Source organism: Nelumbo nucifera, chromosome 6 (assembly GCF_055504915.1).
Source record: "Nelumbo nucifera cultivar China Antique chromosome 6, China Antique-T2T, whole genome shotgun sequence".
In the NCBI taxonomy this organism is placed as follows: domain Eukaryota; kingdom Viridiplantae; phylum Streptophyta; class Magnoliopsida; order Proteales; family Nelumbonaceae; genus Nelumbo; species Nelumbo nucifera.
Window position 1 is genome coordinate 20681506 of NC_142654.1, and position 16707 is coordinate 20698212.

Genomic DNA, 16707 nt, shown 5'->3' on the forward strand with positions numbered 1-16707 from the left:
CTGAAAGTTAGGCTGATGAAAAGGGATGTGATTAGAACCTCAACTTTCAATATTCTCTCTAAAGAAGACACTTAAAATATTTATGACCATCCTAGATGATTAACCTTATTTCTAAGATAGTAACAAATTAGATCAGATGGATTTGAAGGGGTGCTAATGAGCTGGCCGAAGGCCTAGCTAAATCAGCAACATCAAGGCAATCCTTAGAATGGTGATGTCCGGGACCTGGAATTGTGAAGTTGGTTATTAACACAACTTAAGAAAGACTGGTCAGGTTGTTGCTCTTTTGTATTGCACATGCTACCTACCTGCTATCCATCTTTGGACAGCAAGGTTTCCCATTATAATGAATACAATTCATTCTGTTGATTATCAAAAAAGATACTAACAAATTAGAAAATAACTCTTGACCAATAACCCAAAAATTATAAAATTGGCACTAGTCTAGGAAGATGGATCAACCAGAAAGAAAGATTTGAAGATTTGGGTTTGGTTTTTATGGTACATTGGGCTCAGGTATGGTCAACTTACTCTGGATCTCAATCTATTTGCCCTATGTAATCACTTAACAGGAGTTTTTCTTACCATGATAAAAGAACTCCGAGACTAAAATTCTTCAATATGAAGGGGATCGATATATTAAAGGGTTGATGATTCAAAAGAAGGGAGCAGTATGGAAAACACCTTGCTAATAGTTCCAGTGGACAGCAAAGGGATGTCATTCCAGGTTATCAGGCACACCTTGCTCCCTTGCAGGTTTGGCCTATCATGGAGGATACTCTTGAAAACCACATGATCGAAACCCACATTACTAAGGGTAGTAAAGCTTTGAAGGTATATGATCAGAAAATGAAAGGAAAAAAGGAAGACAGTAAGGTTCCCAAGGCCTGGTCTCAGATACAGATCAAGTAATCTGGGTGCAGATGAAATCGTGTGGGATTTGCTGTTACATGATCTCCAGAAAATGGTAGTGCTGTATGAACACACAAGTGAATTTTTTATCAATTTTATGATAAAATACTAATTAAATTCTCTATCAATCATATGATTAGATGTTGATATGGAATGTACTACTTGTTGAAACTTTTCTCTATCATCCAGTTGTAAATTCCAGCATGAAACCCAAAATCCTTGCTTGGCTTTGTGCACCCATGTTGCAGACCTAGATTTAGGGCAGGGGTGTGGTGGTTATTGAATCTGGAAATAGACTTCTAAGGTGGACTGTCTCATGATCAAGGGCATGGAGCATATATATTGTCAATGGGTTGATCCTATGGAAATAGACTTCTAAGGTGGAAATAGACTTCTCAGCTTTCTTGGCAGTTTCCATGGGGTTATTGAATCTGGAAATAGACTTCTAAGGTGGACTGTCTCATGATCAAGGGCATGGAGCATATATATTGTCAATGGGTTGATCCTATGGAGCCAGAAAAAACTTTCAGAATTTTGTTAGATGACATTGCAAAAGCTGTAAAGGTCAACATAATATTGGAATTTGGATTTTTACAGTGATAATATTGGCCTGCTGCATACTTTTGAAGGCCGACAGAAAGGAACAAAACTTGCCAAAAGGCTTCTGATCACTGACAACCATTCCACTTTAAAAGAAAGACAAGTAAAATGATCACTGACAATCATTCCACTTTAAAAGCACAAAACTTGCCAAAAGCCTTCTGATCTATTATACCTAACATGCTTTGCATAGAAGTGTTGGACAACACACTTTTCATATATGACACCGGATACTTCATTGACACTTCTAGATGTACTCTATAGCATTAAACCTTAAAATATGTTAAATGGAATGCCTTAACCAATTATACTATAAAAACTCTGTACGCTTTAGATATTTAATTAAATTTGACAAGATATAAGTCATGAGAGATTTATCTTCAAAAGCTAAATATAAAAGCATAATATAAGTATATTATATAGGATACATACCCATATTTATGCACTGGATATTAGGAAATAGAGATTTGTATCCCCATTTCCTGTTCCATGTTTGTGTCTATATTTGTACATAGGCATCATAGTTTCTGATATGTCCTTTACCTTTTAAATTGGAATGAATACGATTTTGAAAGGAATGATTTATATTAGTTTGGGATGTCTTATCTTTGGGCTTGCTTGCCCATTTGTGTTCCTTCTGTTTTAGTATCTTGAGTGGGCCTTGGGCTGTATGTTATTTTTTTTTATTTCTTTCTTCTGCCTAATGAGGGGAAGATTTGTCCTTTCCATTGTAATTGTACTTAAGATATAAATCTCCTTAGTAGGGCTGGACAGAATTGAATTGCTGCTACCCATTCTTCCATCCTCTTCTCTCTTGATTTTTTTCCTTTTCTTTAATCTTCTTGCAGGTTAAATTTGATTTCATGGTATCAGAGCATTGAAGCCTGCTTGATGTTGTTTCCTTCTATTTTCCCTTCTCTGATTTGCTCGAACATTCTTTTTTTGAGCATCCTAAAATGTAGGATCTAATTGTAGAAAATCTTCCCCTGGAGAGGGTATCAAAGGCCCAAAATATGCCTTGTTAGGGTGATACAAATCAAATCTAGATGTTGAAATCAATAAAAATCAGCAGCCCAACAGAAGAAAGAGTTTGAGATTCAGCCTGACTGGAAGCAATTAGGAGATTCACTTATTCATCTCATGCAGATTTTCAAGATTCCTATGGAAAGTGTTTACTTCCATGTTCAGGGTCTCTGACTTTCATCCAACCTCAACAGCAGAGATTTTTTCTACATGGCCCAGGCTGACTGGGAGCAAGAAGGTGAAGATATTATGGAATTGCATCCCATTTGCATATGTTGGAACATATGGAAGGAAAGAAATAGGACTTTCAAAGACAAGGCTTGTAGCATGGAGAAGATGGTTGCGGCTGTGGGCAGAACAGTGGTTGAATGGGTGCTGATTCTTCCTAAATTCAGTCAAATAAAAAAGGAGGATTTTGGAGTAGGTTAGGAGAGGTCCTGGGATATCAGATATGTAATGCAGAGCCTGTAATCTAGTTTGAAAGATGGCTTTTTTGTTTTCTTTGTTCTCGGGTGCTGACTTAACACCCTTACTTGTATCTTCTTTTCATTTAATAAAATTTTTTGCTATTTACTTATCAAAAAAAGTAAGGAGATTAAGCTATTTATTTCAGCCCTAGAGTTGTTTACAAGTGGTATTTGGGGTCTACTAGCAGATTCATGCCTCAGAGATGTAAACACATACTAGTGATGTTACATATATAGATCATAGGCCAGGAGACATTGGAACAAGTCTTGAGAACTAAATATTACTAGCCTTCAGATTACAAATGTGAAGCTGGATGAGTATAATTATAGGGAGTGGTTTGTCTCATCCAAGTTGTTTATTACAGGTAGAAGTTTGTTTGGGTACATCAATGGCAAGGCCAATGAACCCAAAGAAGAAGAACCTAGTATAAAACTTGGCATAGGGAGAATGCAGTGGTGATGTCATGAATTTTGTCTTCCATGACCCCCAAGGTTTCAAGGACTGTTAACACTTTTTTACAGACTTTAAGAATTGGGAAAAGATTTCTATTACATATGGACAGAGGAAGAACAATGCATGGGTGTACAAGTTGATACAAGATTTAACAGCTCAACAACGAGATATGTGAGTAGCTACTTTACTAACCTTGAAGGTCTCTGGGAAGCACTTGATCATATCTTGGTTATTGATTGGGATAGTGCCAGTGACAAGGAGTGCATGATAAGCAAGTTGAAGAAGGTAGGGCATTCAAGTTTCTTGCTGGTTTAGATCCTGAAGAAAAGAAGAGATGCAGGTTGGTGTCTACTAGTTGATGTGAAGAATGGGAAACTATCAACTTTTTCAATATTGGTGAATTTGCCAATTTTTTGTCAAAATTTCCCTCTGTAGGCAATACAAAAGATTTTTGGTATATTTTTCTCTCACATCACCAATTTAGTACAAATATTTTGAAAATCTCCGATAAATTAAACATTTAATGTTCAAAATTTCAGAATATTGATGACGCTTTCTGAAATTTCACTAAAATCATTGGAATTTTAAAAGAAAAATGTGGAGACTCATAAAATATTGTGTTAGTCAAAAATTAAATACTTAACCAATATACACAAAAAAAATTATTGTTTGAGTATGTATGAACATAATATGTGTATTGTATGCTTGTAAGTTGTAACCATAGCACAACTATAATTAAAAACTTTTTAAGAACTAAGTGATTATAAATTTATAAGTCATAACCATATACATATATTTATACATTCAAATAATTTATAGGGAACAAGACAAAAGTATAAACATTTTAGTATGCAATTGCACCTATTATAGAAATATTGTTTCTGTAACAAATGAATATAAATCAGTTATTAAATATTATGAAAAAGGTAAGTGCTAACTTTAGAAAATTTATAAGATAAGCATAAACTTATTAGTGTAAAATACAGATATATGTAAAGTTGATGGATTATTGTATTTTTAAGCATAAGTGTAGAAATAACATAAATCTGTACATTTAGTTAATATATTAGAAAAATAAGGAAACATGATCCTTCGATGGTAATGAATTAAATGCTTTTTGTAATTTGTATACCTATTTAAGTCTATTAATCTTCTCTTATATGATTTATGTAGTTGTGTTATGGCTTTTTGAGTCTTAATTGTGCAGTTACAGTTTGTAACAATCATTTTCATTAACAAATTCCATGTGTTTTGTAATCTTTCCTTGATTTCTCTAGATTTTCTAGATCTGTTAGTGAAATTAACAAAGTTTTCCATAGATCACTTGTGGCAAAACATCCATCAATATCAAAATTGCAAACCATGGGGACCACAAAATCTATTTCAGACATTTTGATTGCACTTCAGAGAATTGGAACTTGACTTTGAAATTGAATTTCAATCACCAACTCTGTTTTGACTTCTATTTTCAAAGAATTCAAAGTTGTATTGCTAATAACAGAGGAAAATAAAATTTAATAATAAAAAGTCTCAAGTAGCAGATCTGCCATTGACAATGCATAGTAGGTATGAGTTGATAGATGAGTAAATCTGTTATCCAAAAAAAAATAATTGTATTGAGGAGATATCTATCAGTTTTTCATTTGTACATTCATTGAATGTGGTTCACCCAGACATGTTTTTCTTAGCATAAAATCAGAATGCCACAATCATGGAGAAATATGAAGTGGGTGGTAACATAAATTAGGTGCCATGCTTGCAGTGCAATGTCAATGATTGGGAGGTGGAGTGGATAATATCCTTGCTGGAAATTGCTAGGATTTAGAAAGCAGATAGCTCTGAGACACTCACCGATACTTTATTTTATGAATATTTTCTGGGATAGCCTGGTATTCTTTTCCGTGGAGGTGGATTTGGAGAGCTAATGCCTAAAAAGATCTCTTCTTTCATGTAGACTGGTATTCTAAACAAAATGCTTAACCATAAACTATCTAAGAAAAAAAGGAATGGCCATTGCAAATGTCTGTAGCCTGTGTGCATGAGGAAGATTGTTGATCCATTGTAACATCACTTATGCAATCCGAGAACACTTTTGATGCTATTAAAGTGAGATGGGTAAAGGCCATTGTTGGTCCCTGCTATCTGGGGTCTTGGGAGGGGTGGACTGGATATGAACCTAACCTAACATTTTTTGCTTTGCACACAGTGGCCTACCTCAGACTCAAACTTGTGTTCTCATGCTTATCAGCCTGTGATTTTACCACTACAAGCATTTCCCTTTAAGTGGGAACAGATTACTCCTGGAATCTGTCTATGCTGATGGCTTCTTGGAAGGTGGAACATTTTAGCACCTAGGGAAGGATTTTGAGGAATCTGTTACATTTGAAATGTGTTAGAGTGTATGGAAGGAGATGAACCAAAGAATTATCAAGGGGAAAAGTATATGGAGGTTATTATTGGAAAGGTTGAAGGTATTCCTTGCCATTGGTTGTTTATTCTAGAGGGATTTTCTGGTTGTAAACCCATTCATTTTATGGATCGCCAGGATAGATTAATCTTTGACTCTTCCTTCTTCTGTACAGGGGAAGCTTCTGTTTGTTGTTTACGTTTGTCCTGTATTCTTCCATACTGTACTTCCCTTTATCTTGAAGGAACCTCCTCCTCCTTATATAATGGTTTCCGTTATCAAAAGAAAAAAGACATGTTCTCATACTAAAGAACTAGGAAGATGTATTCCCATCACTTATGACACGCCTGTCAGAATCTTATAGGACATTGCCTGAATATTTAGTCCATTGTTAATTTGGTACTGTATAGAAGCTTGGTTTCAAGTTATATCAAGTATAACGTCAAAGGGTATGGAAAGGAAATCTTTGAAGTAGGGCCAATTTATAGCAATTAGTAATTGTCATGGTATTTAATTCCAAAATGGTACAGGAAAAGCACTTTTAGAAGGTCATGAAGAGCTTGTCAGTTGTAAAATCTGAATGCTATTTATGCTCTTGTAGATGTGTAAGTTGAGACTGCCATATGCATGCAATCAGATGTTGAAAATCAGTAGCTCTAACCTGTCTCATGTGCTAGGAAAAGGCATAGATAGATGGTTAGATGCAATTCATACTTAAAAAGCTTCTAATTTTTTCCATGCACATGGATTCAATTTGCATAAGTAATCTAACCATTTGTCATTTCTGGTTCTGAAGAATTTTCTCTCATATTGGGACCAAGAATCTGCATTCTGCACTGCATTTTTATGCCAATGATGTGGGTACTAACTTTGAATCTATCTTCAGAATTATTGTTTTTTTTTTTGCTAAACTTGAATTATTGGTTGACATCCTTTGTCATCAATCAAGGTATATGGGTCAGTATGAGCCATCACCAATCTGAGACAACCTAGATTTGTTCTGAACGATTATTGGGCGTGGCAGTCAAATAGAATGAAGATTCACTTCATACCAAAGGCCCAAAGCACATCAGAATTGAGTGACAATGTGTACATAACATGTAATTCCTATGAGACTCATTTCAAATGGCTGAACCGCAACATCTTTGATGAATCTGTAGGTCAAGGATATGATTTTATTCATTTCTTTCTAACCAAAAAAATGGAGTTTGATGAGGTCATTTAGATGTCTCTATTGTTGATGTGCTTTTCACATTTGCAGGTATATTGAACAATGCATGGTCATTCTGATAATTCCTTTGATTCACTTGTAAGATGTGGAGCACAGGCAAATCGATCGTGTTCTAGGAATTTTGGATATAAAGAAAATTTTCCCATTAAAAGAGAGCATTATTCTTCTGCCATGAAAAGGGGTCAAGATGCCACATGTACAGTCTTTTGGAGAATCCCTTAGATAATTTAAGAATACTGTTCATTTAATGATTTCTATTATTACAAGCATCAGAATATTTGTATCATAAATTGGGTAGAAGTGGAAACGCTGCTTCAAAGAAGCTTGATATATCCTTAGTATTTCTTTGCTTCCTTTTCAGCCTGCAAACATGTAAAGTAAGATTTCATCACCTCCTGGAAATTCAACAGAAGGAAAGAAGAGAAAGAAAACAATGTGCCTTGGTGTTTTTGTGAATTGTAAGATTAAATCAAACAATTTTTATTCTATTATCTACTGCCAATGCCCATGGAAATGATTGGATCTCATACCGCTTTCATGACCCTCTCAAAGGCTTCAGAGCCATGTTTCTGAATAAACCGCTCAACCGCCTGCCTAGCATTCGGGCTCATCATCTGGAGAGCTCTCCGTTGCCCCTCCGGATAATTCGAGCTGACTTCACCCCAAATCCTATTTGCAAGCTTCCTCACCAAATTCTCATAGATATAAGCTGCACCATTAAAGACTGGTAGCACCAGCCACAAACAGAATACAAGCTTGATATATGGCCAAAGGGGGAACCTGCAGTGCAATATCTTGCCAAATTGTAACCAAGTCTTACAAGATAAAAACATCATATTCATGTATTGCGTGCACTATATCACCATTTACCATGCTAGGATTTTCCAACAAGAGAGCTCAAAAAGTGTGATGAAAGAGTACAAAATCCAGTATGTTAGCCACTGCTGATCATCTACAGTTGTTGGACTTTCAATCGCTCGCATTGATGCATATCTGATCATTGGATCAAAGAATTAAAACTCATCGTTTTATGAACAAGGGGTGGGGAATGAAGAATTTCCATAACTACAACTATAGTGTTGGTGACTTACAAAGGAAAGAGGAGCATCACACCCGGCCTGGTTCACAAATCGAGATGAAATTGTGTTAAAACATATCCCATGAAATATATTTTCTTTACTTTGTACGTGTATTGTGGATGAAAGAAACATACCCAATTAGTGCATCAAGATGCCTTGCAATTGTTCCCAGAAAACCCATATTGTGCTGCTGTGGTTTCTTCTTTTCTTTTTCCTTTCTCTTCTGATCAACACTCTTTGATGATTTCCACTGGTATGATTTGGAGCATGAGATGTCCCAGAGCTTTTAAAGGGAAGTAGGGTGGTGAGTAGGTGAAGTAAAGCATTTTTGTTGGAGCTGCCGAAGTCTTCTTTCCTTCAACCAGAAGGAAATCCAGAAGAGAATAATGAGACGGAATCATAAAATAATAGCCTCCTCCACCCCCTTTTACTTTCTTAGCCACTAACACAAATCATAAAATAATAGCCTCGCAACTTCTATTAATTGATTGTATCGGAGGATCAGCTCGGAGAATGAGAGGCTGACGTGTCGTATCGGGTTTATTTGCTTCGGCTAATTTACGCGACGAGATTCCCCATTCTTTAATTCTTCTCAACTGCTTCGAAAACAAAAAAAAAAAAAAAAAAAATCTCCTCAACTGGAGATCCACGCTTTTTAAAGAATTGACAATTGAGACCCACAGATGCACGCTTGCAGCTGGATGCCTGGATCCACAATGAAAAAGGAGGATTCGCTCCTTTAAATGCCATCTAAGTCGGTTTGATAAAACGAGCCCACACATGCTGCACTTATCGTTAGCTCTCGCAAGGTGCAAGGTGTAGCTGAACGCGGGCTGAGGCTGTAGAACCAATGATAAGCTGTTAAGCGAGCTGTGAAACGATCGGTGTGGCCGTGTGGGCACAGGTTTGCCCTGATAGAAGCGATCATGATACAGGTTCCGCGTCAGTATTTAAATACATGGGGCCTGCAGCCTGTAAATTTATTACAGACATGGAACTTCAGTCTCTTAGTGCAGCAGATCCTGACACACATGGAGCGCAGGGCTGTATTGCTGCAAGTCTGGTTGCAAAGAACTTCAAGTATGTCGGGTTCGGGCGGGCTGGTTAGGATCTGTTGGAAATATAATGCATGGAGAATGCCGGATATGGTATTGGAACTCGATCTGAGTTCGAGTTCTGCTTTCTTTCCAATTCTGCAAAAAGCAAAGTTACTGACCCTTACCCATAAAAGAATAATTTGAATTTTACTAAAGGGCGAAATTTATCGATATTTTCAGCCTGTCGTTGACCTAAGCAGTTAGGGTTCAACCATCCAATGCACTGGTCACCCAATCACAATAATGGTTGGTCCAACCCATAACCCACTGTGGTCGTAAAAAATCATTGATTAGGTCAAAGACAGGAACCCATCAACCCAAACAGTTGTGTCATCAAACCGATTGATTTAGTTAGGTTGTGTTTGTTACCATTGTGATTTTCAATTGGGACCTGTTCCTCACATAGCACTCCTTACACCGACCTCACAGCCACATCCTACTATGTATTGAGAACATCTCCTCATGAAATATTAAATACAATTATGGAAATGTTCCTGACATGCGACCAGGACATGCTGTGAGGTCTGTGTGAGGGATACACTTTGCAAGGAGCAGATCCAACTCTGCCATTTCAGGCTAGAGAGGCAATAGCATTTCATGTCAAAACACCAACACAACATTTTGACACGAAACCTAATTGGTACTTATTGCTGACCAGTGTTTTGTTTGCTGTTAGCATTGCTATCCACGTTTATATGAATTGTTTATATTCAATTGATTCCACCCTATTATATTACTGATTCTGATTCTCATCCAATGGTCAAATGAAAGCTACGAGGAAATCCAACATCCCCCTAGTAGGGTTAGGCTGTTAACAAAATGCTAAAAACCGATCAAACTGATTCGATTCAATTTGATTTTGTCAACTTTCAAATCGAAACCGATTTAACCGACGTAAGTATAAAAACCTCAAAAACCTACCATCTTGCCCATTCTTCTCTTTGGCTTTATACAAATATACAATTTTGTCTTTATATGTGTCTCGTGTCAGAAAAAAAAAAAGTCAAATTTTCTTTTGTTATTTGAATAAGGTGCTACTCCGCTCAACCGTCTCTCTCCTCTTCAATCCCATTAAAGTTAAGTCAGGTCGATCATCTCAATCAATAGTCAGTTTATTGTTCAAATTACCCCTTAATTTTTTAATTGAATAATTCTGCCTTTTGCATAAAATATTGAGACTAACACCTTATTTGCATAAAATTCATGCCTTTGATAAATAATACCATATTTGCTACCGCGTTTATGATTCTAATTCATTGGTCAGTAGTTTTTGGGATATCATATCTTTTTTATATCATAGTTGAACCCTACACAGCAGAAATATCTACTAAGAGAAATGTAGCTCAGAAATTAGTGGCATTAGTTATTATATTTGCAAAAACAAGAATAAAACTTATATATGTCTTTAGACTACATTTAGATGATATTTGTGGTTAAAATTTCTTTGTACACTCTATTTTTTGTGAAAGTTCCTCTCTTCTTATTTGGTTATTCAATTTTGATGAGTAGTTTTATTGTTGAAGATGATATTTTTCTTGACAAAGCAACGTATAGTTTTATTGTTGGCCCTAAGCTTTAATTTATTTATTGCCATTGTAAAGCTTAAACGAATTGAAAATTGTTTCCGCTTGAGTTTAGATGGGAACCCTTCATCCTCAGATTGTGAGTGGTATTTGGGGAAAAAAAACTTGTTTTCCGACATGTTGTCCTGCAGAAATTTATGTGTATATGACATTGCGTTGGAAACTCTTGCAAATCATTCTTGTTCCATTGCATAAACCATTCAGTAGATCCAAGTTTCAAATGGCAATTGAATGTTTATAGTGTCTTTAAGAGTTCTATCTAAAGTTTCAATTGCTTTTCGTTTTGCCATTGGTGCCTCATCCCATATGATTAGATTTGCTCTTCGTAAAAGCTCTGTTATAATACTTTATTTTGATATATTACACATACTGAAGTCAGTGGCATTAATAGGAATTTTGATCCAAGGTCATCTCCCCCCCGCCTTAAGATACATAAGCTATTTATTTTTCAACTATCCTTATTTAGTTTATAGATACAGAAACTACAATCTTATCATATTCCAATATGTCTTCGCATGTGTACCAGCTTCCATAGGGGACTAGGTAAAGTTAAACACTTTGGATGATTTACAAATTGAAAAACCCAACCTTTTCTTGTCCCCCAAGTGGTGTTGTCTTTGAAAAGTTAGTGGAGAGAGTTGTTATTATTTCTTTGTCTCCTATCCTGTGGCTGAAAGCTTGTGGGAAAAGATTATTGCACTTTTTGGGTATAGATGGTCAGCTACTACACAAATTAGTGGCCTTTTTGACCAATCTTTCTTCAATTGGTCTAAGCGGAGGGGTGGATTATTGTGGAGTTGTATTAGGGCTGCATTGATTCGGACCATTTGGGAAGAAATTCTAGAATTTTTAATGACAAAGAAAGAAATGTATAAACTCTTTTGAACTACATCAAAACAAGGACTATACATTGGGTTAAAACCTTGAAGCGGTTTTCCCCATTCTCCTTTGATGATATATGGAGGAATTGGGAAGCAAGTGGTACTTTCCTCACACACTAAAGCCAAGCCTAATCCAGAATGGGCTCCTCCAGAAGAAGGATTCCTAAAACTAACTATGATGGCAACAGTCTTGGCAACCCATGACCTTCAGGTATAGGGGGTGTTATAAGGCATGGAGGGGGGAATATATGTGCATTGTTCTCAAACTTGATTGGACCAGGGGATTCCGTCTTTCCCCCAAGCAGTTCTGCAAGGGGTACAACTCTCTAAACAGTTGAATGTGGAGAGATTGATAGTTGATATTTGATAATGGCTAGCAAAAATCTCTTCCTGATTGGAGGTTTCAATTTGAGAGAACTATGAAATCTCTTGCTAATGAACTCATCAAGGACTAGGTAATTGTGAACAATCTGGCACCTAAAAATCAGCTTGGGGTTTTAGATTCTTGGGTTCAGATACCACCTAATGATGGTGACAATGATGGAGGCATATTGGGTTCTGGTGAAACAAAGTCCTATAAATTTAGGTCCTATGTTATGTATTTGGATGCAGTGACACTGTAGAGATATGCAACCATGAGGACCAAAGAAGCTTTCTTTGAAATAAAAGTAGACACAGGCCTTGTTTGATAGGCCAGACATCAAAATTGCAGAGGATGCTTCAGTTGATACATCTAATGATGAAGTTATTGGGCTTACCTTTTTGGGACTGACAATGCTATTGTTAGTCTTGGGGGCAGTTACATTTGGGTCATTTTTATAGGGTGTAGAAAGTTATGTAGAATCTAAAGAACAATCTGCCACTTTCTGAATACGCTAGGGTTATAAATATTTGTGCATGTAATTGAAAACAAAGTGGCTTTTAGGCTTCAGAAATATAAATTAATAAATATAATGGTGAGATCTCTTTCTTCTTTTGGTTCTATATTGAAGTATGAAATGTACGGGTATCATATCTACTTATACTATTATCAACTATCAATCTCTTCCAAGCAATTCTTTAACTAAGCAAGAGGGTTTCTAGGAAATCTAAATTTTGGGCTCAATTGTAAGTTGAATTGTACCTTAGGCTGCATCTCGTGCCTCCTTTGGATTGCCATACTGTACACATTTTAGTTAATTATTAATGAAATATTTCTTTACCTATCAAAAAAATAAAATAAAATAAGAACTGAAACATCAATCCCTCAACATACCCCTTGCATTAAAGTCTTTGACTTTCACCTAGACATATTACAATATTATTTTAGTGTTTCTTTTCCATAATGCATTTCCTATAATACCTCAAACTTGTAATCCGAATCGGGTCTAAGCTTGGGCAATTATGCATTCATATCTCCAATCATGTACCTCGATAATTAAAAGGTCCTTCTTCACTTTTTCTCAACTTATAAATTTTTATTTATTTAGTGATTTTATTTTTCAAACCCTTTCTATTGTGATAGATTTCCTCATCTATTTGACGCTACAAACAGGAAAAAAATAGGTAATTATGAGGTGGAAGAATTTGAAAATTTCACCTTAAAGGCCTAATACTATGAGAGAAAGAGGAAAGTTGAAGTGGTAGGTTCTACTTGTCGAGTGAGGGAGGATGGAATATTGTTGTACTATGCCTTGGCTGCATACGTTCTCTGTTGACTTGATTAATGATAATTGTATAATAGGCATTGTCATTTCTTTAGGTTGTATTTGTTTCTTTGTAAAATTTTTTATGCTAAAATATTTCAACTATTATTTTTATTATCTCTTTTATAATGAAAAGCCTAGTTTTTTGCTACTAATTTGTTTTCATGTAAATGACAAGATAAACAAAGTTTTAGGTAGAAACAACAATTTGTAAATTAGGTACTCTCACCTAAATAATTTTTTTCTTGGTATTATTATTAGGATTATGCACATTTCCCATGAATATACATATCCACAAATTGGTCAAAAGGCCATTACCAAATGTTGGTCTCATCTATCAAGAGTCTTTGAAGGGGGTGGAGTGGATATATACATACATAACTATTGGCAATTTTTGTTGAACACTGTGGTTGCTCTCAGAAGACATCTACAAATTGGTCTATATTAATAATCTAGTTTCTAGTTAATCCTACAATCAATTAGTAAATTCCCTACACTTAATTCATAATTTGAAATAAATAGTGGCTAAAATATTTTCAAAAGCTATGTTGTGAAATTTGTGAAATGACCTTTAATAATTTATGGCATCAACATTTTGCAATATATATTGGTGTATGCATGCAGTAAATGTACATTACTCCAAAAGAGGTTTTTTCTTTTTTTTCCTCAAGTTGCAGAAAATTCAAAGAATAAAATAAAAAAAAAAAAGCCAAAATCTATTGGAGTTGCATCCCTATTGCCGTTTATTTGGGAATGTGGAAGGAGAGAAAAATGACATTGTTTAAAGAAGTCTAAGAGGATTGAAAGAATCATGGCTAATATAGGTAAAATGGTTATGGATTCGATGCTGGTTCTACCTAATTTAGCTCAAACAAGCAGAAAAGAGTTTGGAGACGGGTTCTGGGACACTATCAAAAATTTAAATGTTGTCCTTGAGTTTATAATTAAGATGCATGAAGGTGTTGCCTTCACACCTAAGTTTAGTTGTATCATTCCTTTAATAAAATTATGTTTTTTTTATAAGTAAAAATAAATTTCATTAAATGAAAATAAAGTACAATCTGGATAGGTGTTAAAAGTAACACCTAACAAAAACAACATATTTTCAATTATCCATATCATAATTTTGAAATCCCATTACCTCCTATAAGCTTTCTCCCAAGTCTACTCTATTGACCTGAGAAAACTCAAGCAATATCAAAACCCAATATGCAACAACCACCACCATTTTGTCCAGCTTCCATTTTTTAACTTCACTAAAATGTTGTATTTCTTTTCTTCCATGCATTCTAGAAAATGGCAAATGGAAGACAGTTCCATATTATTAGCTATCTTTTCTCCTCTGAGTCTCACCACACTGCTTACTAACACCCTCCTGACTCTCAGACCCCCTAACGTTTCAGGATAACAATTTCATTTCTGTCACAACTTCCACTACCCTAGCTTGACCATTTATGTTAGAGTTTGCCCATGTATCCAGCACCTGCTCTGTTGCATCTCATCCAAGATATTGCCAACTATGAATCTCCTTGACCCCATCAACCTCTATATACATCAGTCGAAATTGCTTTACTTAATTTCAGTTCATGAAGTAGAAATAGAATTTCAGCTTTTAGAGGATCCTCATGCCCAATTACTCCTGAATTTTATTCTGTTATGTGGTTAAGGTTTTCAATCCACCAAAACTGTGTCTCTTCTGTTTTTGAACATGATACAGCTTTGGAACAATGCCCACACACAACGTGTTCAGAAAACACAACATTAAAGAAAGAATAACAACAACTGAAGATAACATTTATATAAAAATAACATTTATACTTTATATAAAAATAACATGAACAACCTTCTACATGGAAATCTATTATAAATTGTCCCAAAACATAAACAACCTTGTTAATAAAACTTAAAACATAACACTAAAAACAAGCATTATTACTACCATTCACTTTAACATCATCTATAAACTAAACACAAGATAAACTAAATCCCCTTTACAACATTCTCTTCATCTTTTTCTGGTTTTTCATCATTAGTGCATTCATTTATCACAACTCTGGTCTCATTAAGCCTATTTTTTAATTTTAGTAGCTCCGATTTCAAATCGTCAATGTACATTTCCAATTTTGAGCATTTATGTATATAGTAATGTAAGTCTTCATAATTCACATCATCTATTTTAATGTTAAAGTATTCTACTATTTTTTGACCACCTCCCTAGTTGCATCTTGTTCCGTCTCCTTTTTAGAAATAGATCCCTTTCTATAAAATTTCCAATTGTCGACTCCGATTGTTATAAGAACAGAGGCCTTGAAACCCTTTCCAACTTCTTCAACTAAGAATATGGGAGTTAACATGTGCAATTTGGAGCACAACTCGTTAAGTACATTCTTGAAGGAAATACTCATCTCATTAAGTGTTGTCATCTGTGTGCTAAATGAAATATCAAAGATAAGTTGAAACGTTAACTGTAATTTCATTATTGTAGAGAGGAAACAAACAATATACAACTACAAACAATAGAGAGGAAACAAAATGGTATACTTCAAGATCATGCTAAAATAAAATTAATAAAAAATTAATGAAAAGCATAAAAAAACAAAATGATTAGATCAAAAGCAATAACGTTTGATAAGAATAGTCCTGATTTCAAGCAAATGGATGACAATAAAATTTTTACATCTAATGGCTGGAAGTTGTGAATTCAAACATTGGTTTCAAACTAGCATTTAAAATGAATCAAATCACATGACTTCAAAAAAATTAATGAAAAGCATAAAAAAAACAAAATGATTAAATAAAAAACAATAAAATTTGACAAGAGCAGTCTTGATTTCAAGCAAATGGGTGACACTAAAATTTTTACATCCGATGGCTTGAAGTTGTGAATTCAGACATTGGTTTCAAACCATCATTTAAAATGAATTAAATCACATAACTTTAATTTTTGATGGGTTGAAGTTGTGAATTCAGACACCGGTTTGAAACCAACATTTTTCAATGAATCAAATCACATTAAAGAATTTGTACGAGTGATTAGATGAACCCACACCAAAATTAAAAATAGGGGATTACCTGCGATTGCTCTCGTCTTTTAATAATCAATCATCTAGTTGTTCTCTTTTTCGAATATTCACTGCTTTAATTTCTCTCTTAGACTTGTACATAGCCGAAGGGAATTATGAACCTTCATTTATAGATATTCAAATGTAATTGAAAGATGTTCTTCCACAATTGTGACCCAAGAAAGCAACCAACCAAATTGAGACGTGGATGATGTTGTTGGATTTT

General features: G+C 35.0%; 2 protein-coding genes across 30 annotated transcripts in view; one reads left to right on the forward strand and one right to left on the reverse strand.

Moving 5' to 3' along the window:
• Nucleotides 1-7585, forward strand: part of LOC104608412 (uncharacterized) — a 32997-nt gene extending 25412 nt beyond the window's left edge. For 8 of the 29 annotated variants that reach the window (XM_088890000.1, XM_088890001.1, XM_088890005.1 and 5 more), the window contains 3 exons: nt 6660-6720; nt 6813-7019; nt 7125-7426. The gene's annotated coding sequence lies outside the window, so the exon portion shown is untranslated. Of the gene's footprint in view, nt 1-2360; nt 3797-6659; nt 6725-6812; nt 7024-7124 lie in introns of all 29 variants that reach the window. The other 21 variants (XM_088890003.1, XM_088890007.1, XM_088890011.1 and 18 more) reach the window with 6 other exon arrangements.
• On the reverse strand, nt 7292-8572 carry HVA22F (HVA22-like protein F). Its single transcript, XM_010274386.3, has 5 exons — nt 8308-8572; nt 8186-8212; nt 7965-8087; nt 7625-7874; nt 7292-7456 (listed from the first exon to the last, which is right to left on the reverse strand). Exons 1-5 carry the CDS (start codon nt 8352-8354, stop codon nt 7430-7432), a joined length of 474 nt encoding a protein of 157 aa, XP_010272688.1. The 5' UTR covers nt 8355-8572; the 3' UTR covers nt 7292-7429.
• Nucleotides 8573-16707: the final 8135 nt, after the last annotated feature.

What these genes read in the sequence shown, in the direction of transcription:
- HVA22F (XM_010274386.3), bottom strand. Translation starts at nt 8,354, where the DNA reads ATGGGTTTTCTGGGAACAATTGCAAGGCATCTTGATGCACTAATTGG. An exon ending in CATCTTGATGCACTAATTGG is followed by an intron (nt 8,213 to 8,307) that starts GTATGTTTCTTT and finishes TTTGTGAACCAG; the next exon opens with GCCGGGTGTGATGCTCCTCT. An exon ending in TTGAGAGGGTCATGAAAGCG is followed by an intron (nt 7,457 to 7,624) that starts GTATGAGATCCA and finishes ACATGTTTGCAG; the next exon opens with GCTGAAAAGGAAGCAAAGAA.